Here is a 26,359-nt window from a genome sequence, read left to right as displayed (position 1 = left end):
GAAACGCGGTAACTCCTGGGAAAAGTCATTAACAGACTTCTCCACGTTGACGAGTGCAGAGAAAACAACATGGCTGGAACTCGGACGACGGCGGCGGCAACGAGAACGCCATCTCAAATATAAATTCGCGTTATTGTAATCACTTCGTGACTATTTCAACCTTTTTAAATTGACAAGAGTGCGGTAGTTACTCAAGGACGACACCGGTCGAAACGGCACTTTAGCTGCGAGAAAATGAAAATTTATCTTCAAGTGCTGACGTCCTTCAGAAAACCTCAAATTTGACTAGTTCACGTTGCTGTTTTGCAGACGACAGCAAAGAAATGGACAGAAGTGAAAAACGCACGTGCAGGGCGTGCAAAGCTATGTTTTTGCCCACTAAATTTACAAATTAATTTTTTGCGACGTTTTCATTTCTCGTAAAATGCCCGCGCAAACGGCTCGTTCGCTACTCATGGTTTTTCAACCGTTTCAACTTTGATGCCGGATGGAAAACATTATCAACCAAACCAACGGAAAACGGTTTTTTTGCCCGCAATAGAACACCAAAAAACCCCACCAACTCAACAGAACGCGACCAAAAATAGCAACCTGCAATTTGCATGTCCTGTTTTAGCCTTGAATCGTGTGCAATGTAAGGCCTGGCTACATCACCATTAAATCCCCTGTTGACATCAATGCTGAATGTATGAGTAGAGAACTGAGAAATCACAAAATTACACTATTCGTGGCCGTGTGGGGCCTGGGCTTTTTATATATGCGTTCCAAACACTCGATCAATTGTAGTAGGTATACATAGTTATTTCTTTTTGGTTTAGGTTAACTATAGTGTCCTTACTTAGTGGGTAACTGCTTTTATTGTCGACATCTATCTGTCCGTCCGTCTGTCTGTCTGTCTGTCTATCTGTCTATCTAGTGCCAGCTAGAGCTTTATACGATTAGCTTACGCGGTTTTTGGTGTTGATAAAGATTGTTGGTTTCATATTGTTGGATTTTTATACTGACGACAGAGATAGTCGGATGAAACGCCATTGATCCGTTCTCTGGCATTAGGCGAGGCGTCATTTACCCTTCATAGTGACCCTTCTAAGGTCAGTCGCTCAATTTTTGGATCTAGAATGTTCTGACAGTATTGTAAACATTGCCTCTGTATAAAGGATCATGGCTGAATATCAACAGGATCTGCGAGTTTTGGAGGAGAAACATCAACAAGGTCAGTTGTTATTCAGAGCAACTGTTAGTGAACACATTTTATGTCTTGGCGTTTGCAAAGGCAGAATGATTTGATTAATGAAACTACCGACAGCTGCAATTTCTTTAGACTACACACTTAAAGGGTTTTTAATTAGTGAGAGCAATATTACTAAAAAGCAATCACTTTGGCCAATCACAAAAGGGGTTTAAAGTAATATAAAGACATTCAAAACTTAAAGCGAATACATAAAGCCGCGCTTTGCGCGGACAAATCGTGGGACTTACAATGGGCTTTTATAACATGGCGACCATTTTGAGTCCCGATGCACTGAAAACTTTTGTTTTGCGCGCCTTGAACTCGCTTCCAAACGCATCAACTAGAGGCTCGGGGTACGAACTCTATTCTCTATTTTCGAATTCCCCAAAATACACTTTGTTTGCCCCCCAAATTATGCATAAACCATTGTATTCAAATGCTCTTGGGAATACGCAGTGTCCCCAAGAGCATTTGAAAACAATAGTTTATGCAAAATTTGGGGGGCAAACAAAGTGTACATGGGGAATTCGAAAATAGAGAATTGTCTTTGACCAGCATGGCCGCCGGGTGACAAAAATCCACAAAGTGAATTTCTTTTAACTGCGCGCACCAAGCCGTTGTTAGTTAAGGGCCATTGAACCTATCGGTAATTTCTTAATCCAATCACAAGAAACGCAGAAAGTCACATGAACCAATCATAACGCGCCAAAAACACCTGCAGCGGGTGCTGAGCGCGGGAAATGTGAGAGAGCGTTGATTTGCTGTCCGCTGACAATGTGGTGCGAAATCTTTTGAGCCAATCACGCAGCGTATTGAAAAGCAAACAATCACAAAATTTCTTTCCACTTTCAATAGCATCAAGACTCCTTCGAGACACCTTTAAATCGTTATAGAAATTAGCATCATTATTTAGTTTTTTCTGTTCCAGCCTTATCGTGACATTAAAGAACTGAGGTCCGTCATTGTCGCATTTCGCACTTGAACTAAACTTTGGTGATTGTTTTATTTCTTAGCTGTCCTCAAAAGTCAAAGAGATTTAAGACAGAAGCTAAAAAGAAAGCGGGAACAGCGAATGAAAAAACTGGAAATGGAGCAAGCTTCTGAAAAGGATGATTTTCACAGGAAGGTGAGCAAAGGAATAGTGAGCAAAGGAATGAGATTTAGTTGACTGATGAATCGTCTTTTATGCTGTCATTTCCCTATTTTATTGTGCATTTTACGTGTAAAAAGAAATTTATTAGAATCCATGCCACGCGCTGCACAGTTTTTTTACTTTATTACTGAAACCTAGTGTTATTGTCTTTGTCTAAGTTCCCTGAAATAGAGGAGACTGAGCTCTTTAATATGGACGATGACAGGTCCATGAAAGCGTGATCTCAAAATATAAATTTGCGTTATGGTTTTGGCACTTTGCAATTTTTCCAAAACTTTATAGATGGCCAAGAAGCCAAACCCGAAGTTTACTTACCAGTCTCAGTGGAAGTGATATCGCTGTTATGAAGCAACTTTTGCAGTCGCGGACAGTCGCGGAAGAAGCCTGCAAAAATTCAGGCTTGCATGAAAGGAACTCGAACCCGTGACCTTGCGATTGTGGTGCACTTGCTCTAGCTTCTGAGCTATCAAGCCACCTTGGAGCTGGTCACTTGTAATTCCAATTATATTGTATACCATATCTACCTTACATCCACCTGTTACGCTTCTTTCGCAACTTCTCAAGTTGCTTCATAACTGCCTTGATCACTTCCACTGAGACTATTCAAACTTTGCGTATACTCGAACCAATTTGAGATTGTTTGTATTAGGCTCCCTGCGTAAACAACTAGCGCGTCGAGTTAACAAATATTCATTGTAAAATTCGTTGTTTCAGAAATACTTGCAAATAAAGATACACCATTTTCTTACGTAGATCTTGAATTGTATACTAATGCCACATTTTCCCCTCACGTCATTATCTGAGGTTTTCTTCGTTATTATCTGTATACACCTCATTACAATTGAAATGGCAACCATTTTAGTATTCTTTTGCTTACTTACAAAGTAGCCCTTGTTCCCTCGCTCAATTAAGTTTAAGTATTCTTTTGAATTTTAAGTTTAAGAACGCGGCAAAACCGGCTAATTTGCATGCAATCAAATGAGTACTATAATGAGGTGCATTTTGGAATAAGGTGTATAACCTCAATGATCATTTCACTTATTTCATCCAGTGTTGTTTTATCCTCTCTAGGCTGGACAACTTATTAGTGAAGGTAACATGACAGCTGAAGATTTCTTGGAGGCAACACACAAATTGAATGTTCAACACCAGGCTATAAGAGAAGAGGAAGAAGATAGAGCTGATGAGTTAGATTCAGAGGAACTAAACAACCTCAGAGAGGCAAACATTTTTTAGCATTTCTTTTACGAGTCTTTAAAGTAAAGTGCTTTTTAACTTTCGTATGGAAAGTAAGGCCCGTTTTAAACGTCGCATTTCACATGTGCCGGATATAATTCAAATGAGAAAAATATTGTTTTTGCTCATTTGCATGAGATTCGGCACATGTGAAGTTCGACGTTTCAACCGGGCCTTATTTCTCTATTGTCTTCTTTTTGTATTAACCAATGCGCAAAATGGTTGGATATTTAAGTTTTTGCGCCACTTTCCATGCTAGTCAAAGGTAAATGTGAAACTTATGCTAACGTGCTGAAAATCCCAACTATCGGGAGGTAACTTACTGTCCGCAAACTTTTAATGCAGGACAACTGAAGCCGCAAATCCTCGGGAAGAAGCGGTAAAATTCACGGCGCATGCGCATTAAAATCCAGAGCCCCAATCATTGAGCCTCGCCTTCTTTTTGAAAACTTCAGAATCGATGCAGCCTAATCTAAATTTGTCTGAAGGGTCGCCAGTCATCAGTTGCCATTTTGTTGTTGTTGTTCTTCACGCCACCAAATGGTAAATTTGGTGATATTTTTATAGCAACTGGAGGAAAAGCGACAGCAGAATTGGCACGAAAGAGAAGAAGCTTTGTTTGAGCAGATCCGAAAAGAATCAAATTTGTCTTCAAAAGAAGCAGAAAAGCTGATGAACAAACATTTAGAAGATCTAGAGGAACTCAACGGTTTGTATATTGTGTAGTAATCGTTTTTTAGTAGTTTGGGTAAAGGTTTTGAATTGAGTACCACAAAACGGAAACGAAAAACTAAAGAATCATCACTTTGAACGAGAAGAGTTGGTGCAGTGATGAGAGAATTCGCCCTCCACCACTCAGGGGCATTTATGGACATATCTCCCACTGTGGCACGAGTTCGTTTCCGGGACTCAACTGCATTTGTGGGTTTAGCTTGTTGGTTCTGCTTTGAGAGGTTGTGTTGCTTCGTCTGACGAAGGGCGGCTAACGCTCGAAATGTCAGCTTTCAAATATAAGTTTACCTTGGCTTTTTGATAACCGCTCTGTTTAATAAGATTGTTTTTAGGTATTTGTTTTCAAACGAGAAATAACTAAAACAGGTCTATATTTCTCCAAGCACCAACACATCTTCACACTCGAGTTTTCAGCAGTCACGCTGTTCTTGCTGACGATTTTCGCTTGAGGTGCAATTTTCTTTGCATTAGTTTGGTAGGTGTGTTTCTGATTGTCTAAAGCAATTCACTAATCTTGAGCTTCGCACACAGACCCTTTTTTTAATGACGACACAACCCTGTTGCTAAATATCCAAATACGCTCTCCACTTTTTCCTTACTGCGCAAGTCATGCGAGTTGAGGTCAAGGGTTCGAGCTCGTAAGGCCTGATTCCTAAGCTTCTCGCCGTTTCGTGCTTTCAGCTGACGCTGTGACAATTACAATAAATTTATCTTATTAACCGAGTTCATTGGCCGACTCGCTTATCTTTAAGCGAGTTGGGAAAGGAACTCTTTTAACGGAATTTTCGGTTGTCACTCGCTAAGCGACCTGAAAAACCGGTCGTGAACACACGGCCCTAATCGGCTAACTCAATGTTGTACCCAATTTAAACCCTTTGGGAAGAAAACGTTTTGTTCTTGGTATTGCATGTCATTTAAATATGACTGCTTCATTATCATGCAAAGACAATACACAAAGAATCTTAATCCTGGGAGATTTGAATTGGGTACAACATTGAGTTAGCCGATGAGGTCTATCCCTTTTATGTTGTTCAACAGTTTCAAGTGGTTATTGCAGTGTTTCATTCTACTTTTTGGGTATTTTGGGTGGCATGAAAATTACATCATTTTGCGTGACTCTCTCTGAGAGAATAATTTTATTTTACCCTCAGAAAGGAAATTCCGAGAGCGAGAGAAACAACGCGCCATGATTGAGGAAAAACTGCAAGAAAGAAAGATGCGTTGGGAAAGAGAAATGGAACAACAACAGGCAGAGCAGAGTCAGATGATTGCAGAGCAAGACAAAGCCATCAAACAAGTGCTAAACACCCAGGCTGGCCTCGCTGAAGAGTATGTGCAAACCAAAAAAATCCGGTGTCATTTTGGAAAGTAGATGAGGAAGGAACGGAAATGCCCCCGTTAAGGTGGCTCAAACCAGTTTCAACACTTTCAAGAAATCTTGTTATTAGAAGGATTGACACTACAATACTTTATTACGTAACAGCAATGTTATAGTACCGTTGAAACACCAATTATTGCTGAACAAGGTGCAGTCATTTTTGTGGCGTAACAAGTTACCATGGCAACAAGAAAGCCGTGCAAAAGCACCCTATATTTTGGCTTTAGTTGCCCATCTCTGAAAAACGAACTCGCTGACCCCAATTTTTGATTGCACAAAAGTGATCAGCAGGCCAAGATGAAACTCTCTGCAAAGTTTAAAAAAATTATGTGGAGCGTATTCAGAGCTACATTAAATTTTCAATTATTTAAGGTGCCTCTGATTCCGCTCCACAGAATTTTTTGAAACTTTGCGGAAAGTTTCATTCTGGCAAGCTGATTACATTTCAAAAGTAAAAAATGGGGGTCACCGAGTTCGTTTTTGAGATATGAGCAGCTAAAGCCAAAATATGGGGTGTGTTTGCAGGGCTTTCCTGTTGCCACGGTAACCTTTTACGTCACAAAAATGACCGAATCTTTTTCAGCAATAATTGGTGTTTGATATGGTACCACAACATTACTTTGAAGTGATAGAATGTTGAAGTGTCAATCCTAATAAGAACGTTCAAGTGTTGAAACTGGTTTGAGCCACCTTAAAGCAATAAATTAATTCGCTTTAGCAACGGCGACGGGACCAGAACGTAATGCCAAAAGGGAAATGGTGTTATTCTTATAAAGGCTGCAATAACTTCCCGCTCGCTGAATTTTACAAATGTGAGCTACTTATCCGGAAACTATGTGGTATGGGCGACTTTACAGTTATCGTTTGTTTCTTAATTGAAGTTATTATATTCTATTTTATTTCAGTCGAGCAGTTTTGTACAGTTCATGCTCACAATTATAGTTTCCGTTAAGAGAGCTGTGCTTTGTTATACGCAGATTACGAAGGCAGGTGATGCTGGAACATGATCAGAACATGATTACGTTAAATAATCATTTGCAGATGACAAGGCTCAGACAACGAAAAAGGTCTGTTACTCAAATATGGCTTTTTTTAAATTTTGCCGCTTGGAATTAAATTTTCTCTTGAATTACATCTGGAGGTCAGTGATGCTTTTGGGAGATAATGGCTACGCCGATGCGACCTTGTGCACCGGTGTCGGTCCGTGGATGTAGAAACTTGTGAAATAAGTCCCTGCTGTGTCTGACTTGCAGACTAGAACAACGCCTTGCTACTCGTCGAGCAAGACTTGCGGCGTTAAGGGAAGAAATGGAGAAAGAGCGAGAGAACCAAGCTGGAAATGACCCTGAAGCCATGAAAACCCTCTCCAGGGTCCAGGTCAGTGAGAACGTTAAAATTAATATTTATCTGTGGAGTTTCGTTTCACGAGAGCTCCTCAGTGATTGAGGTGAAACCCTCACTTAAGGGCCTGTTTTATTCCTAGTCTTCAGCGTTAACACTGCTTACTGAGCCGGGTCTCTTCTGCTCTGATAGGGTCTTCGTTTATTCGTATACTCGCAACGAACCCAGTCTTACAAAATCCGGAAAAGTGGCATCCGTTGAGTTTCCGGTAACGCTATAGAATAGAAATTCCTTCCCACTAGCAACTTATTCTTGGTCATGAATATGTGGATAAAAAGGCCATAGTAGGCCATACTCGTAAAGAGAGGCTGATTCCAAAGTGTCCTGTTTCCGTTGCATCGGTGCACTTTTAATGTAATCTTCTTCTACTCTTTTGCCGCCATTTTGTTTTTCTCGCGCTTGTAGACGAAAAGTAGGGGCAAAAGCAAAGGAAAATGGAAGAGGACTTTTCATCTTCAATTCTACAAAGTTTTCCACTTGTATTTTGCTTCTCAACAGAATATTGAATATCAAGCTGAAGTGAAGAAAATCGAGGCTGAACACCAAGCTGCATTAGAAGACTTAAGAAGGTTAGGTCAGGGTCACCCTCTCAAAAGTGATTTACAACCTTGCTCTTTGTACTACACGCTATACGAATTCCCTTTTTGATTCAATTGCCTAACGTTCTAATTTTGCGGATTGACCCAGTTCCCAAAAAAATAGTTCCCGCAGAATAAAAACACTCGCAAAAATTGACTCGCTTCAGTCAACTTAAAAACTCCTTGCCACGTAGGTAGTCTGTATCGCAAACAAAGCAATAATTTACAGCAATTCAGTACATTAGATTGTCACCATTGGGTCATCGGAAGGAACACCATTTTCCAGGGCGTCTGTAAACCGGCAAACCGTGTCAATGAAACAGTGTTTTGTTTTGCATGTTATGCGTATGCTTTTTGTTTTGTTGTTGTTCTGTTCCTTTTGCACAGTGAGGTATTACAGTGATACCGTATATCTCTAGTACGGTATGTAACTCAACAGACGTACGATATAAGTTGAAAACAAAATGTGCTGCTTCTCTGCTTCTTGAACAGAGAATCGCAAAGTTGACTTCCCAAAAGAATTTTCAGTATTCTCTATCCCGGCAAAAATTTGTTCCTGCAAACCACAAAAAAATCCCCAATCCATTAAATAAAATAGCTCCCGCAAATTTTCTTGCAACGCGGTAGTTTCTCCTCTCGTGTAACTGCTAGAGCAGAGGCTTGCATCAGTATGAACGCCCAATTGTTCAGAGCCCGATAAGCGATTTGCCAAAAAACTCTCCTTCCTCCCGCTTTCGCCTTGCTCTCATCCCTTGCGCCTTGAGAAGTAGTACTCTTTATTTGTTTGACAGTTGTATGGACCATTCTTATGTCAACGCTCTTATTCTCGCGTGAAATGTGTGGTTTTTTCATTCTATTATTTTCAGACGCTTGGAGGCCGAGACGGATGAGGCCCTAAAAGAACAAGATGAGAGACTTGGAAAAATCCTAGGGAAACTACAGGTGTGCTTAATGCCCTTGCCCATTTCAGTGATCATTTCTCATACAATAGCGATGCAAGAAGCGCACGACGCAAAGTGAATTGTGATATGCGGGTTCCAGGTTGATTGGCTTTATATTTCAATGATCTTTACTTTACTGGTAACTTAAACAAGAAGACGCACTATAAAAGGGGTCACTTCTGATTCACGCTGTGATTTTGTTCGAATTCATTCAAGCACGACTGATTATCCAAGTTGGCGATCAACAAACAACAGCAAAAAGACGAAGCCCCAAAAAGATATTTCCAACGCCAGACATAGGGACGTGGCATTAGAAAAAGAGGAAGGACTGATAACATCTCTTATTATATAGATGGTTTTCACCTGACGTCACAGCAACCATGTTGGTGCACAGAACAATAGAGAACATAGTCTTTTGGGAATTTGAGTCTATTATAATGCAAAACATGAGCCATAATTTGCTATTGTTTTGTGCACCAACATGGCTGTCTCGTCACGTGATTGAAAACCATCTATAAGCAAACTGGGGGCCGTTTCTCGAAAGTCCCGAAACTTTACGAGCCATTTTCGGGTGTCACAATTTTCCTTTGTAACTCAAGAACGGAGAGCATTTAATTCGTCAAACTTCACAGTTATTTTTCTTTTTGTTGACTTGCAAACATGTTAAAAGATCGGCTTTCCAAAACAAGCGGTTGGCAATTTCACAGATGGCTTTTCGGGCCCGAAAAGTTTACGGGACTTTCCAGAAACGGGCCCCTGGGGCCTGTTTCTCGAAAGTCCCGGTAATTACCGGGCCCGTTAACTTACCGGGACCGTTACCGGGAAACTTTATCGGGACCGAAAGAGTGTTTCTCGAAGCACCCGTAAACTTTCCCGGTACTTATCGGGGCCGATAAAATAACCGGGAGTTACCAGGCTCTTGCATGCACTTCACGCTCGTCATGAAAAGAAGGAGAATGACTTGGCACTAGATCCGTAGAGCTTTGTAGCATCCAGTTTTCCAACCGAGCGCTGTGATGTAAACAAAGGTAGCGTTCGAAGCGAAGACCTTCCATCGTTCCTTTTACACCTTCTAGCAGTGAAGGCGACTTTTTAAACCTCATTGGCGGAGAAATTTTGCATAGGGTGTTTAGATGGCAGGAATTTTTTTTATTCACGCTTTTTGTAAGCAACACTTTTAGTTTACTGGGAAGCAACGCTCTTTTGGAGTAATAGAAGCTCAGAAAATGTTACAACGAGGTTAAGCGAAATTCTCGATCTCGAAGGCTTCGATTCAATACAAGTAGTGGTAACCGGTCACGTCGCCCACAAGTCAACTCGCCTACAGGTTAACTCGCCTACAACGAAGTTAACTCGCCTACACGTTTGAAGTTAATTCGCCTACACATAAAGTTAACTCGCCTACACATTCGAAGTTACTGTTGATGTTTTAAGATAAAGCAAAACAAGAAGTTTACTCGACAACTATCAGGCAGAAAAACGAACCATCGATCGGATATCCGATTTGAGTTTTCGTCTGTCAGCGGCATTTCATTTCACATCATTCACGACCAGTTCACTTTCGACTGCGCGGCCGGATGGTTTTCGTCGATTCGCAAGAATTTCATGCCAAATTGTATGAAAGGGTAGGATACCATTTAAGAAATCTTTAAGGTAAAAAAGTAAGTAAGTTGTGTATACTTACATTGTTAGTTGGTTGTATCATATTAAACTTGAAAGACTTGTCGTGTTTGTTGTTTCATCGACTGACAATATCGCGCGGCGATTGGGAAGAGACCCGCAGGCTGGTTCATTCCACTGTATGTCTCAAGGCGCGAGACATGAAAATGTATGCAAGGTGCGTGGCAAAATGACACTGTTACTCAAACGTTCGTGCGTTCTATTGGGAAATCCTGATTTAGATCTTAAAATCTGGATTTTCGGATTTCCAATCGAACACAAAATCCGAAAACGGATTTCGCGACGGATTTTGTTAATTGAAATCCTTACCCGACATGGATTTCCAATTTGTGAATCTGCGACAAAATCCGTTTTCAGATTTAGTGTTCGATTGTCTTTTCAACAGATTTTGATTATCGGTATACGAATCCCGGTATGCTTAAAGATCCACCTTCATTGTCGGTCATTTGGATCAATCCCGGTATGCATTCATCGAACTCTCTTTGATCCTCCTCCACCCTCCCATGGGCCTCTGAATCGTAGGAAAAAAATGACACCTTTTGAATTTCAATAGACGATGAAACTGAAATTAGCATTTATTATATGAATAAAGGGTATGAATAGACGCGTGTCCAAACAAGTGATTTGCCCATTATTACTAAACTGACCAATGCGAAAGCTACTAGACAATGGATTTTAGTTTTTGATCCTAACCTGCGTATAAAAAGGAACAGAGGCTAGCCCAAAAACTCATAGATCTCTGATCAACCTTCAAAACTCCAGAAATTGTCTTTATTACATCAACGTCGCCTCCACAAAAATTGCTTATGGATCCCAAAGAAAATTGTTATCAATCAATTCACGTGTCACGTCTACCCCTATAAATGTTTAACATTTGACAAGTGGCTTAGCCTTTTACCGGTATTATACCGACAGGTATATCGCAACAGGCATATCGTGCTGCTGTGCAGATTGGAAACATCGAGTGGCGCTGTGCTTTTTGTTCCACCGCAACGTCTGATGCTGACGAGCCTGTGGCGGAAAGTACAAGATTATCCGTGTCCGTGAATTCCGTGTCTACAATTTATGATCCCCCTCACGTGATGTGGAGCGATCTAGAGCAACTCCAAGAAGAGAGTGCGGTTGGTAAGTAAAATCTATTTTTGGAGTGTTTATCGAGTTAAGCCGGTTCTTCACTTAAAATCCAGTGACACGTGCTTGGTATAGATTTTAAAAAGATTTTAATAGGTTAGGTTAATTGGTGGATTAGCACTAATCATGGAGTATTTATTTTGTGAAAAAGGTAAATTGAGATAAGCCAGTTCTTCACTTAAGACATCAGAAAACAATTTGTATCCAGTGACACGTGCTTAGTATAGATTACAATAAAAACTAAATAAAAACACATACGAGTGAAGACAATGTTGTTTTAATCTGTGGCTTATTATGATGTTCTACATAATGAATAAGTTTCCGAAACCGGTCTTGCAAAACTAACCAAACAGTTCTTATCAGAACTCTATGGCCACTCCAAACGAACTGGGAGCAATAGACTCGGTAACAATATCACATAACATTATCCTTCAAAATGGCGGATTTTACTCTCGAAACATTTGTCATATAATTTTTGAGGCCTCTTTCACGTAAAGAAATTACTTACCTTTTTACTTTAAAGATTTCTTAAATGGTATCCTACCCTTTCATACAATTTGGCATGAAATTCTCTAGTTTGGACGTTAATATACTTTACGAACATAAGCATAACAACACTTGCGAATCGACGAAAACCATCTGGCCGCGCATTCCGGTAAAGACTGGTAAAGAATGATGTGAAATCGGATATGCGATCGATAGTTCTTTTTTCTGCCTTGTAATTAGTTGTCGTGTAAACTTCTTGTTTTTGCTTTATCTTATAATATCAACAGTAACTCCGAATGTGTAGGCGAGTTAACTTCATGTGTAGGCGAATTAACTTCGAACGTGTGGGCGAGTTAACTTCGGTGTAGGCGAGTTAACCTGTGGGCGAGTTAACTTGTGGGCGACGTGACCGTAATCCCAAGTAGTAGATTGCAGCGTACAGCGAACCAGTGGAAGGAGGTATGTCTTTGAGTCATCGTTTAGCATTATCAGATGTTTTGAATTCTCTTCAAGAACATCTGTTTCAATTTTATCTCGACAGGTACGTCGGGTGGAATTCCGTCTTACCTCAGGTTCACTGCATTTATTTCGATTTTCATAGGCATATATATGCGAACACTCTCAAGATACACTATTTGAAAAAAAAAATCACGTTTACTTAATGAAACCAAAATAATATTCTTAATTATATAGTTATTTATCATAAGGGTATAGTAGATTTTAAAAGACATTGCTAAAAGGGATCAATTAGTATGTAATCACTTATTAATTTATGGGATAATTCTATCCTTGATTTAATGTGACTCCTTCAAGTCAAAGATACTTGGTGAACCCCTAGCTGGAAGTAAGATAATTAGGTTAGGGTTAAATTTGTGGCACCTTTATTAAGGGGGTGGCACTTAACTACAGAAGGACAATGGTTGCTAAGGAACCTGTTTAGTCAAAGAGCCCTACAAAAAGTTTGCATGGATGGTTCTTTGAAGTAACTCTTTCAATGGAAATCTGACATCACTTCAATAAAGGTGTATGCGCAAATAGTCCCAGTCCTCGGTCTCGAAAAGAACAAAAAGACGAGGCGGTTTTTTCATCGGATGGGAACCGTCCCATCAATATTTGTAAACTGTAGCTTGGAATTTCTATTTGGGCAAAAAATGGAACTGATATTTTGAAAAGTGCATCAGAGAAGGGCCGTAAATCCATGCTACACTGATTTTGTGTTAGATTGTTCTTGTATTGTTGCATTAAAAATTTGTGAAAAACATAGGTAACTCGCTGAGTTTTTAGGCATTTTCTGTTTTGGCCTTGTGATTTACCAAATATGGTTGTCAGTTGAATCAGTAGAAGAAATGTTAAATAGAACACACTTGACAAAAAATGGTAACTGCAGAGTTAAAGAGACTCAAGAAATGATTATTTGAAGGGGTCCATAGCAACAGTTTGGTAGTTAAGAGCCACCCCCCTTAAACCTGATTGTTTACATGCGGCAATAATGACTTTAATGCTGAATTAAATGTGTCGTCAGTATTTTAAACTGTGATTGCATCTTAAAAGCTAAAAATGCGGAAATTGGAACTAGAAAGTGACATTTTGAAGGAGAAGCGTGTACCAATAATACTCAGTCATCCTAAAATCACATTTGATGAACAGGGTTTTGTTAAGCCATGATGAGTCCAGGTGATCTGGTGGTAAATTTGCGGTCTTAAGAAAAGATTGATTTTGTTGTACTCATTTTCATGTCTTTGAGACAGATGTCCTGTTGATCATAAACAAGACTGGCTAGATTCTAGAATACCAGTCTACTTAATTTGCATAGGAATAGCATCTGTTATGATAATTATGCCTAGTTCTTCAAAGGGCACTACTGCAAGAATACAATAGTGGCCGGGTATTCTAGAATCACTTCATGTTACATTATAACACTCGACCAATGGAAATGAAGCAATTGAGTGATTAATTTTATTAGTAGTTTTATTTTTATGAATGCTCCATGTCTTGGACAATTTTGTTGTCAAGTTTTGACTTTTGTTTGTTTTTTTGTTGTTACTTTTAACATAGATGCAAAACTATTTTGCTTGTATGTATCAGGGGGGTTTCATTTATTAGCTCATAGGAAGGGGGGGTGGTTGGCAAAATTACTTGGAAAGTCCTTCAAACATTTCCCGACCCCCCTCTATAGTAATGGCAGCAATCACATAACCCCAATCTTTATCCAGCATTATATCTCAACCCCCTCTTTCTCTCCCTCATACACACAGGAGCCACCCAACTTATACATGAAAGCAGAACAGCTCAGCCAGTTCATCCAATGCATTCATGTGTTATTAGCATTAATGCTTATATTCAAAATTTTCAACTCAATAATCATCTATATCCTTAGAAGCAACAATTCAGCAGGAGGCGTAGCAGGGTTTTTCCGTTTTAATAGGTACCCACAGGAAGGTGCAATGAAACAAGCGCTTTCTGCATGAGCCTCTAGGGAGGATCTGGGGGCATGCACCCCAGAAAATATTTATTATTAGGGCCTCAGAAATGCCATTTCCCATGTTTTCCGGGGGTAAGTTTCATAAATCAAAGCATGAAAAAAATGCTAACTATTCACTCGCAGTAAATTTGTTGTTTATTTGTCAACCTTTGGAACTACTGATATGTGTTTAGTAGACGAGTGCATTATCCATGGTAAATGTGGCTACAGGAAAAGGGAGACACCTCTCCCTTTACAATGGAAATATCAAATAAATAAATAAAATAAAATGTTTCATTTTTTGGATTTTTGGAGGTACGCATGTGGGTATGTGTGTATATGGTCGCTATGCCCCTGTTCAGCTTGCATACCATCACAAAAAGTAAAATATATGGCATCCGTCACTTTTAAAACTTCATAGGAAGGGCAGTGCATTTCCATGTCCAGACCATTGAGAGTTAATCATTAACGGTATTTTCCAATTCAGGCATTTCCCTGTTCCCAGGAACAGTGCCCATAATTGGGAAAACTTTCTCCAATGGCCAGGAAAATGGGTGTAATATTATAAATCTTTGCTAATATGTACATTCAGCTTTGAAGTCAGTGAAATGAAGTGGAAAAGCCAACATTTCAATCAACCCCCCTCAAAAGGCTTCTCAATATATGACAGCCCCCCTTAATACTTTTCCAAGATAACATTAATTCCCCCCCTCCCCCCCTCATGTGCTAATAAATGAAAGCCCCCTTACTGTTTCCCTTTTTTGCAGTGTCATTTAAAGTGAACTTACCTGATGACTGTTGAGTGGTTTTTGGACAAACTGACCCAATAAAATTAATGTTACTGTTAGAGTGCACCTCACTCCAAGTGTTTTTCACTGCAAAGTTGAATCTTTCCATCTATGGCAAATACATTTTTCCATGTTCTCCTTGAAAATTGGTTTCAATGCACAGTAAATTTAACAAAACTCTCTCCATGTTTTATCACTTTCAAGGCCTAGCTAGCAAGAAGCAATAATCAAGTCTTTAACCGAGGTGATCCCTACCAAGCTGCTCTGCATTGCAAAAAAGTTCAAAATAGTTTGTTCCATTATAGTTGAAATTAATTCATGCCTCTCATTAGCTTTGCAAATATCTCTCTGGTGGTGAGATTTATCTTAAACAAAAGAAAATATTTTGAGTTAAGTTGGGCTTAAGTTATGTAGAAGCTATTGAGTAATGCAGGCCAGGCTGAAATTTGCTGCTTTGCACTGCCCACCAGAGTAATCAAGGAGGGAAATCTTGTCTTCCACAGGCCAAAGGCCCTCTCAGTGGTATTCTTCTTTTTTGTATAGGCCTTTTGGTACCTGTAGGGTTTGATTGCATACCCACAGTCTCCCAGGAGCCACCCATTCCCGCCTCCTCCACCCTCTCCATACATGCTTGCAAGTAGCTGGCATTAAAAATAGTTGAATCATGTACAGAGCCATGCCATATGCAAACAAAATTTGTAGATGACAGGTAAGCATTGCACACTGTCATCACATTAATAGCATGAAAACCCTTGTGGCAAACAGAGAGATGTTCATCACTGTCTGGGCGCCAGATAGGAATGAGAGAGCCATAAATTGCTCCAGTCACTCTGGGAAAGCCAGCTAAAGGGTAAAATGCGGTCACATTTGCTTGAAAGATTTATACTTGAACACCACCAAAACAAAACAGAGATAAAGCGGGCCGCCGTGGGAACAACGACGCAAAGAAGTTTGTTGTTTGATGAACGTTAATTGATAGGTTTTGTCGAGTTTGAGTCCATATAATAATGCCTTTTTTTCTCGAACACAAGCATGTTTCATTCTTACACAAGGAGACAATTTCCTCTTTGCTGTTTCAGACAAACCTACAGCATTTAGCTGGGTGTGTTTTGTTTTTTGCTCAATATCACGTGATGGTCTATCGCTTCTCCTTTCCAAATTTTCCCTGTCAGTAGTTTGCATCCCATTTATTTATTTATTTGTATGTTGTTTTTTTAACAACATGTCACTTGTTTTTTGCTGGAAATGCTGCAGCTAGTTGTTCCCTATTAAGACTCTGGGTGCTGCGAATTTAGCTAGATGTGAAAAAAAGTTGACTCACGTCAAAACAAAACGCAGTCCGTGTTAAGTCAAGGCTTTCTTTATTGCCGATTTCCATCGAAGTTTAATATATTAACAACTGTAGTTTTACGGCACCGAAAGTAGGTGGGTACGTCTTGACTATTGGCCTGTATTGGTATACCTGAGTCTCCGCGAATTGCTGTCTCTGTAGATCGATCTTCTTTACAATACACCGTTCAATCAGCCAATTTAATCTTCCTGTTGACAACCTATGCCTCTCAACGACTTCTGTTTCGGTCATATGATTCAATACAGGCCTCCATTGGTATGTTCTTGGCCGACAAACTGCGTAACGAAAGTCCGTCTTCGGCAGCCATTTTGTTTTGATGCAGCAACGGGAGAGTAACGGGAGCTCCTAAGCTCCCGTAAGTTACCGGGCAAGTTATCGGGGAAAATAACGGGATCGAAATTAACGGGAGATTCGAGAAACACCCGATAAGTTATCGGGTAATTACCGGGTGACTTACCGGGCACGGTAAGTTACCGGGTCTTTCGAGAAACAGGCCCCTGGTCCGAGATGAAGAGGAGAATTCTGATTGGTTCTCTGAGCGGTCCAAATTTGCAATATACGGATCGCTAAGATGAACCGGTCATGAAGCAGCGTATGTAGGTTGCCAAACTGTTCCCAATTTGTCCATTTTCTCGGACATAAAAACAAAATGTGAGAAGTGTTTGTTATTTTGTTATGTCGGAATTCCAGTACGAATTTTACTTTCCAGAACCGTGAATTATAGCAGAAGCAAGCGAGGAGGCAAGTACAAAAAGAATAATCAAGACTCAAAGAACGGAAATCACTGCGCAAGAGAGCCAATATAATAAAAACCTTATTGAACTAGTTTGTTCGGACGGTCCATACTGAGAACGTGTTGCTCTGGTTTCTTTTTTGGCAAGTTTATGCAAAAAAAGGAACTCGACCAATATTTTCCCAGTATGGACCTCACGCTAGTTCAATAACATCAATATCACATCTTACGGACACATAACCATTAGAGACTTTTTATCGCACAAATTGTCACAGAGCTCTGTATGCGTCCACGGTTGATTGACAAAATAGATCATCCACGTGTTCTTAAGGCACCACGCCTTTTATAGCCCGTCTTCGTGTTTAAGATTATCCTCGTCATGTTTGAGTCGTTCGAAATATGATTTGCGTCCTTTTAAAACCTTTAGCCATTTATGGTATTTTAATTATATCCCACTTAGCGCAAGCAACTTTGGCCCTTTAGGTTTCATCCGGGATAACTAGTCACCATTCTTCAGTTGCCGAAGAGAAGCAAACCAATTGTTACTTAATTAATCCTGGTCCAAACTGTGTTTGAATTGAAGGTTGCTGTAGCGAGGCGGGAGGAGATTATAAAAAAGCAAGATGAAGCTATCCGCTCTCTTGAGGTATATGTCGTTTTGCCATCAGATTTAAAGGGGCTCTGTCATGCTAAATTTGCTGTTCTTAGGTCGAAACTGGGTAAAAACCTTAATTAGTACTTTAGCCCACGTACAACATTCCTGAAAACCCATTGACAAGATATGAAATATATTTATTGCACAAAGAGCTATTCGTATTTAATTTTTGGCGACTTTCTGCGGGCACCGTCTCCAAACTTGAAAAAGCACCCGTTTTTTCATGTTTCAGTCCATTTCCATCCTCCCAATCAATGGATGCAAAAAACAAAGAATAGCTTCAGTGCACTTTAGTTTTTATTGGCAACAAAACTACACCATTATGTTTTTTGGTTTTGGTTGTACAGACGTATTTTAGTGTTTGAAGTTTGACAGAAATAGCATGACACTTCCCCTTTAAGTGGTTGCTATAGCTTTTGATCGCCTTGCGAATCGGAGATCAAGTTTACATTTCGGACTTTGGTCTCTGCCCCTTTTCAAACCCTTTCGAGTTACTGGTTGGGCAATTCACAATTAGATTTGATTAACATAGTAATATAAATTCGCTGGTTATTGGCCTGTTTGCCGGGTCAACGAATATGCATCGCCTTTTTCCGGTATTTTACCTATTAATACTGCTCCTTATTTCACTTTATTCCGGTGTATGTTTTGCGAGCTTCAGTGTAATTGCAAAGGAATTAAGCAACGCGTCTGTGTTGTCTTTAGAAAAAGCTTGTGGAGAACATGACGAGATCAGGGACTTTAGCTGATGCACACACAGATCGCATCTTGAAACAACATCACAAACAAGTGGACAAGTTAAATGCACAAATTGAGACGTAAGATACCTCATATGATTATGTCACAAAGTCTAACTGTCAGGTGAAATTCGTGAATCTTGGTGTAAATCCAAAGTGCAGTTGATTATTGAGGGGTGGGTATTTATCGGTAAATGACACATGAGAACGGATGAAAAGCACTATTCAATGTGTGGAATATGCCAACGATTTTTAGCGTTCCTTTTCTACTTGACTTTGGTCGAGAATTTTGATAATTGGTGTAGTTTGTGTCGGAAGTTATAGTGCTTTCCAACAAGCCATCGTCTCCGCGCGTATTGTGTACCTACGCTGGAGTCACATTTCAAATAGTTTGTACTTGTTCCTGAGTAACACGTGTGTAAATAAAATTACATGTTACATATACATGACATACCGGATGCAATTTAAAAGTTAGTCATTGGGTTACAACCCGAGCAATCATAAGGCGCAGCTAGAATCATCGCGTTTTTATCTCATCTACAGGGAAAAGGAAAAACAGATGCAAAAGATCCGAGAAAAACTTGAAGCCAAACAGCTGAAAAAAGCACGGTAAGCGATTTGATATGAGTCAGATCAGAATATTTCTGGAGTTAGAAATTTAAAGACCTGTTTTTCTTAATTTCAGAGCCCTGGAAGCGAAACTTTACCAGGAAAAAGAAGACCAGAAAAGCAAAGCAGCCCAGTATGTTTTTTTGTGAGACAAAAAATCGGTCTTAAGTTCTTTTTATTTATCTTTTTAATTTTCAATTTTACTTTTTCAATTTCAATGGTCCCTCACTATTCTATATCGGGTAGTGGGTCTCTTAATGATTCTTCTCGACTGAAAACTAGAGCAAGTTTACTACAGTTAACGGTTTTTTTACAGAATCCATCGAATCAGTTTGGATTTTCCGATGTTCGGGATGACGTAAATGGTCTGGAAAACATGCAGTGTGCAACTTTCTCAGTCCAATGAAAATAAATGTGCTTGCTTATCAACCAATGATGAAAAGAGCAAGAGAAAGTTAATGTAGGGTTTTAAACCGGTTTAAGGCCTGTGAAAAATAACGAAAATTTCTCAATTTATCTCTCTTAGCGAATACAGGAAACCATTTTTTCGGTTTTCTTCTCAGATCTGCAGGAGGAAAAATGCTCATCTTATTAGCAGAACAGAGGCATAAGAGAGAATTGGAGGTAACAGATAATTTGATTCTCCCCACAATTTCAATGAAATGTCAGTCAGACAGGTATTGAGAATAAAGAATATTATCAGCTTAAGAGATTTGATCTTGATATAACACCAAATTCTCATGACTACCCAACAAAGACATCCATGGTACTAGTTAGGAGAATGAATTTTACGTTTCGATTACGGGAACGAAAGGGTTAAAGACCGTTTTTGCAAAACAAGTCGCTGTGACACGACCCCTGTTCGGTGCACACGCAGTGATTCGGTGATCTCGTATGAGTGGGAATGTGAACGAGTTTTCTAATTCAATATGGTTGACCTTATGACGATCTCTCATTTGTTCATTTATATTTTGTCGCAGCGACTTGTTGCCAGAAGTGCACTCAGGGTGCGACAACGCTGCTTTCGCTAATTTTGCAAAATTCTACCGCAGCGACAATGATTTTCATTAAAATTAACCGTGTCGCAGCGACTTAGTTATAAATTACTGAAAAGTAAATTTAACAAGAGAAGTAATTAGACACCGCTTTTGTTGCATATTATTTTAAGGATATGGGACGTGAAATGCAGATGGACTTAGCGCGTCAGTTGGAAGAGCTCAATAAAGAGATGAATGAGCAGTTGATGGCAGACTTACAGGTTCAACACTTCATTATTACATGTGGTTTTATTTCGCAATTGTTAACGTTTGTAAGGTTGCTTATCTTACTTCTTTTTCGAAATTGGAAGCGAGTGATCCCGTAAGTTGCAAGTTATTCGATGAGTTGAGGTTAACAATAAGACGGAACTTTCAATAGAATCGCTTTGTGTCGTATTTCCAAATATGCCATTGAATGTGTTTAAAAGCGTTTGGTAAGTATGGAGTTTTGAATAAACAGACGAGGCGTGTCTTCTTCACAAATTAGCCGTCATTTTGCGAAAAGTTGCCTCAAAAAATTGCTGTTAGCTTCTCACACAATAAATACATGTATGAAAGATCAAAAAGGTCTTTTCTCCCTATCATTAACTTGTGATCAGGCATTTTTTTCTTTAGAGAGGGAGCGAAAAGTACGCCCTACTTTTCGCGCCCTCTCTAAGGAAAAATACGCCTGGTCGCGGGTTACCTTTTCGTTTGCCCCATGAAGAGAGATCCGGTTCATAGGCTTCTACGTTCCCTGCTCTTTTCCATCAGTACGTCTTTTCCCATGCAATCAATCAGGTTGTGAGACAGGGTCTAAAAATTGTCCCGCTCTTTAGAGACGATTTCTGTTTCCTTGGAAGTCATGCTTTCTCTTTTTTCGGCCTCTTGTGTGTTCTGATACCCAGATTGATTTGTCTTGTTTTAAGGAAGAGGAGAGGAAGTTTATAGCCACGTTAGCGGAGAATAGCTCAGCTACTGAGGAAGAGTTATTGCAAACAATCAAGAGCTCGGCGTCAGGTGAGAAATAAGTTCCAGCGTAGAGTGGCCATTCGTGAGAAACTTGACACAAACAAAGTGCTTTTGTGATCTTTATGCGGAGGATGTCCATACATTTGCTTTGGGGTGTAGTTATGTCGCACTTGTAGTTTAGATGGTATTGGAGAATTTCGAAAGCATCCTTTGTCAAATGCAACGATTGACGTTTAACGACGTAATGCTCCAGGGAATGGGATGACAAACTGCACTTGCTTGGCAACGGGCGAAAGGGCAGCTGAAAGGCCAGGCAGAATTCGAACCTATGACGTCTGGAACACCGATCGGATGCTCTATCCGTTGACCGACTAGAGCCCCTGGGACGGTAGGTCGTTTATCTAGGTTCTTGATTGACAAAGTGTCTCGCTGGTCTACAACTACTGATGATGTCATTCGGCGGCGTCTTCTTTGGATTCGGACTACGTCCTGTAACCTAGTTCTTTCTTTCAGATAAATAAAAGAAATTCCCCCACCTGTACACTTGCATTGCTTTTCCACTGTTAGTTAGAAATTGTTTTTGTCCACTAAGAATTGTTGGGGTTATAGATTAGTACAGTTTCTAATGCTAACCTCACTGACACTCAGTTTAATTATCATTTTGTTCGAGTTCTAATCAAGTTGCATTTACGTGACAAAAGCAGTGAGATTTTTATCAAAACAACGTTCTAACCAGCCACACTTAACTTTCTCAGTAAATACGTTTATCGCGAAACATCAATTTAATTTGTCGCATTGGAAACATCTATATGAGATGTGAAAGGAGATTGTTGGGTCTAATTGTGATTGAGTGGAAGGGTTTGGGACAAAAGGGGTAAAGTTAGATTTCGAGCGTCTCTTTCTTCTCCGCGACTACGCGGGCACGAGTGTGTTCAACGCGTTCTCGCCCCATCCATTAATTCGCGATTATCCTAAATTGTTAATTTGCCTTGAATTCACTATTATCGTGAATTTTGGAGACAGTGTCCCAGGACTTGCGGTAGCCGAGAAAATAAGGAAATACAAAATCATATCCGTGGATTTGATTTGAACCCGGAGTTTCTACTCTTTAGGAGCTACTTCTTCCCGCTTTACCACTGAAGATCAAGACACCGCCTTTCTCAAATAAACATTTATTTAAGTCTACCATAGAATATCGCGGCTGAAGAGTAATTAGGCCTAAGCTAAATTAATAATTTAGGCCTAACCTTTGATTTTAAAATGTTTAACGTTGTTTGTTGGCGAGTGATAATACAGCATTATCAAATAGTGTTTAAAATATTGTCCTTGAGCAGCTAGCGGTGTGGTGGTCAAGTGGATAGGTAACGGCCGGGTTAATCAACGTTCCTAGGTTCGAGTCCTATGTCCATACACTTGGGTTTCTTTTCAAACAAATGTGACCATTTCCCATAATCCATATCAAGCTTTCAGTACTCTAAATTCACGATAATATTGAATCCAAAGCAAACGAACAATTAGGGATAATCGTGAATTCAAAGGCGAGAACGGGTTGGTGTGCTACTATGAGCTCGACCCCCGCCACAAGAGCTGGTAGCGTGGACCCCAGAGGAGTCAGTGTGGCCCAGTGGTTAGGGCGCTTGCCTTGAGATCCGGAGATCCCGGGTTCAAGACACGCTCTGACCACTCGTTGAATTTGATCCTGGTAGTCCCTGGTTCAACTTCTCAGCTGCACTTGTAAATAACCAACTGGTTTGCCTCCGGCCAGTTGGGATTCTTAACAGTTGTTGTTGTTCTGTTCCGTCGTTTCGTTGTGTTTCATTGGCCCTGAAAAGCCCCTATGGGGAGCGGTCAATTAAGTATGTAATGTAATGTAATGTTATGTAAGAAAGAGGTGTCCTTTATCCTCCCTCCCCACTGTTTTACCCAAGTTTTGCATGATGTTTTTATTTCCACCCGCGCGTTGGATATGAGGAAGAAAGGATCACTGCTCGCAGTGTAGGGTAAAGTAGAAAGAACATATTAATATTTTTTTACTTTTTACTCTTATCGCAGAGGTGGGACTGGACTCCAAGCTCACGAAGAGCATCGCTAAAGATGTTCGAAAGCGAGTGAGAAGCGCCCGCACTCCTGCTCCAGACGTATGATGCGGTTATCATTAACACCGCATTGAGCAATCCGCAGACTGTTGGCATTGCAAGCTCGTTTGTTTCGCGAAGATGAATTTGTCGTTTATACTTTAATGTCGGTTTTAATCAAATACCAAATACCCACTTAAATTGTATTTAAATTTTTAATAGTCACCCATGCTAGGGTGCTACTTGATCATGTGTCGGTCAAGGAGCCATATTTATGCTTATTTATTCGCTTCATATTGTGAATAGACCGTAAACGTATTTATTCGGTTCTCGTTCAACTCTGAAGAGAGGATATTTATGTGGGTGATACTGTATTTATTTACTACCACCACTCCACTTTTTAGGCCAAGATTTCACACTTTCTTTTCTTTTCTGTTAAGCGACCACCCCACTATGAACGTTAGTAAATATTTACTCAGAAGTGATCCCGTCGCCTCGTGTGCCACTCAGTTGTTGTTCTTACTACATTTTGACTTCATCTGTGATCTATTACTGAACAGACGTACGGCAACATGGAATCTATTTGTTAAACATTGAACAAAGTTTCATGAGAAGAATTAATATAGTCAACGTGTAACATACCGGTGCGTGCTTCAAACACAACCACTGGGCCTGTTAGATTTTGATGGCCTCTTGTTTTCTTTTTAATATGTCAGGTAACTCTCAGCCATCTTATTGAAGACTAAAGGCCCGAGAAAACGGAGTCAACTTTTTCTTCAACATCCGTTCGATTTTGTTAAACTCTTTTAAATTCATTCAAAAATTTCTTTTGTTTTCGCGGATGTTGAATGAATTTCAAGCCATTTGTTCCCCTCTTTCGACATTGTTGGGTATGAGCGTGCGCACTAATCAGTCTCTCAATGACGTATATGTCCGTATCTATAGTAACAACCGCGGCTGCAGTCTGGGACTGAATGCAAGGCCTCTGGTGAGGTTTGTTGAAATCAAATGTTGATGATGTGTTGAAACCCTTTGCCCACCCCACCCCAGCAGTCAACATCGTTCAACAAAATCGAACGGTTGACGAAGCAAATGTTAAAGCCATTTTCCCGGACCTTAATGGTGTGGTCACGCAGTGTTAATTGTAATCTAATTGGATTTCAGAACAAAATGTGCAAGACTAACCGAACTAACATTCTCTGTCAAAAGCAATAACTACTTGATCCTTAATTTTCTATCGCTCAGATAAGACGCGCAAGTTCATCCTAAACGAAACTGTTAGTGAATTGGGTGACATTTCTTTCAGGGAATTTCCGGCGGCATTAGTGCACCGTCTTCTTGCAGCATTTTCTTGTACCAGTATTTTGCCGAATCAGAAATGTCTTCATCTACAGCCTCCTTGAAGATGCTCAACGCTTCCTCCATTTCACCAAGCCTCAGGTAACAATAACCCAGGAACACGCATGAGTCGGCGTAAGAAAATGCCTCGGAAGACCTATCACGTTCGGCAAACAGCTCGGGTAGCAAATCTCGGGCCCTCGCATTCTGCCCACTATCAACGTAACACGAAATTAACAAATAAGAGTGTGAACGTGGGCACTCAGTACTCCACCTCCGTGCGTGCTTGAAATTCCTCCTTCAGAAAATCATCGGGACTATGGGCAGTGAACTCGTTGAATACAACGAATGAGCACCAAGATGGCACCAGTTTTATCGACACTTTGATGGCAGTCAGGACGATGATGGCTTCTTCTCAACGCCTCTGCTCGTACAAAAAGTTGGCAAAAAGCAGCGCGCTGCTTGCATCGTGATGAACAGAGGTGATAATCTTGGAAAAACCTTCGTAGGCCTTAGCCAAGCTCACATCCCTCTCATAAGCACTTTCAGCCACTTTGGAAGCTTCATGCTGTTGGCGTGCGAGGTTGGTGCTCACCATCATCATCATCATCCTTTGGGAAGGGCGTTCCTCGTCACTTTCCGTGAAGTACTGAACCAGTGCTTCCATAAAGCCAATGAGCAGTTTCACTCGGGATGCCCTTCGAAGGGAGCTTCGTCCATCGTCATTTCGCGTTTAAGAGACTCAAAGTGTGCTGCAAGATGAGCCATGTTGAGAAACTTTCCCTCTGCGCATAACAGAAACCAAGCTGGAAAAGCGCGTTGATGAACACCCTCTTGTCATCTTCGCTTTCAACGTATTTTGCCACCAGACGAATGCCTGTAGCGTATCTGTTGCTGTCCTTTAGGGCGTTATCTTCGGTCAGCAGTGGCGTGAGTGAAGACAAGCGCCTGTAGAGGTCGTGAAAGCGAATTAGGAAGGAAATTGGGTCTGCTCGGACGGCTGTAAGTTTATTGACCCAGACACTAAGATCTTCCTTTTTCACAAACTCCATCAAGTTGCACTCGGGTATGAAGTAGTGTGATATGTGCCCCTCCCTTAAACAGCTTATCATTTCGTCGAGTAGCAGCAAGAAACCACTTCCCAATGAATCCAGAGTCCACAAGTTGGGGGGAGTTTTTTCGCACGTCCAGAACAGAATCGTCTTGAGATGATACGATGTTAGACCTTCGGGCTCTTTCAGCTCCATGTGGTGAAGTGCCTTGAGGGCCAGGTAGCTCAATCTCTGCTCTTCGCAAAGACTCCGGCCAAGTTTGATCTCCGGAAGGGAAAAGGACATTCGCCACTCCAAGTCCTTGTTCTGACTGCAGGCGTGAGGCTTTGGCACTAGGTGAATATCTATGGCAGAAAGAGTAATCTTGAGTTCATACTCGTAAAAATCAGAGTCGTATCATGTATTTGTGTAAACTGAGGCGCACGACTTTGAAGAGCCCACAGACCAGTGGGACACATTGCCAATTCAAGACCAACAATCCGGGTCAAAAGACTTCGGGACACTTGTCAAATTTTGGGCGAAAAGTAGGGAATTTACTGTACATGCGTCCATATCATCGTTATATGCGCAACGCGTGTTCTTCTTTCGTTGCCTTTCGTGCCCCCCTTCCCCCCAGACAATGTTG

At 40.5% G+C, this 26,359-nt stretch overlaps 1 protein-coding gene across 1 annotated transcript in view; it reads left to right on the top strand.

Moving 5' to 3' along the window:
• The window catches only part of LOC138043127 (golgin subfamily A member 6-like protein 26), a 42,785-nt gene extending 18,949 nt beyond the window's left edge, over positions 1–23,836 (top strand). Inside the window, exons 12-28 of the mRNA XM_068889260.1 lie at positions 1,158–1,213; positions 2,245–2,357; positions 3,456–3,605; positions 4,188–4,329; positions 5,504–5,681; positions 6,708–6,797; positions 6,984–7,107; positions 7,630–7,700; positions 8,576–8,651; positions 17,864–17,926; positions 18,641–18,753; positions 19,216–19,281; positions 19,358–19,414; positions 19,845–19,905; positions 20,450–20,539; positions 21,227–21,317; positions 23,322–23,836. Coding sequence (XP_068745361.1) covers positions 1,158–1,213; positions 2,245–2,357; positions 3,456–3,605; positions 4,188–4,329; positions 5,504–5,681; positions 6,708–6,797; positions 6,984–7,107; positions 7,630–7,700; positions 8,576–8,651; positions 17,864–17,926; positions 18,641–18,753; positions 19,216–19,281; positions 19,358–19,414; positions 19,845–19,905; positions 20,450–20,539; positions 21,227–21,317; positions 23,322–23,413 — 1,633 coding nt within the window. The 3' untranslated portion in view covers positions 23,414–23,836. The remainder of the gene's footprint in view (positions 1–1,157; positions 1,214–2,244; positions 2,358–3,455; positions 3,606–4,187; positions 4,330–5,503; positions 5,682–6,707; positions 6,798–6,983; positions 7,108–7,629; positions 7,701–8,575; positions 8,652–17,863; positions 17,927–18,640; positions 18,754–19,215; positions 19,282–19,357; positions 19,415–19,844; positions 19,906–20,449; positions 20,540–21,226; positions 21,318–23,321) is intronic.
• Positions 23,837–26,359: the final 2,523 nt, after the last annotated feature.

Source organism: Montipora capricornis, chromosome 3 (assembly GCF_036669925.1).
Source record: "Montipora capricornis isolate CH-2021 chromosome 3, ASM3666992v2, whole genome shotgun sequence".
Taxonomy (NCBI): Eukaryota; Metazoa; Cnidaria; class Anthozoa; order Scleractinia; family Acroporidae; genus Montipora; species Montipora capricornis.
This window is presented reverse-complemented; position numbering and strand designations above follow the sequence as displayed.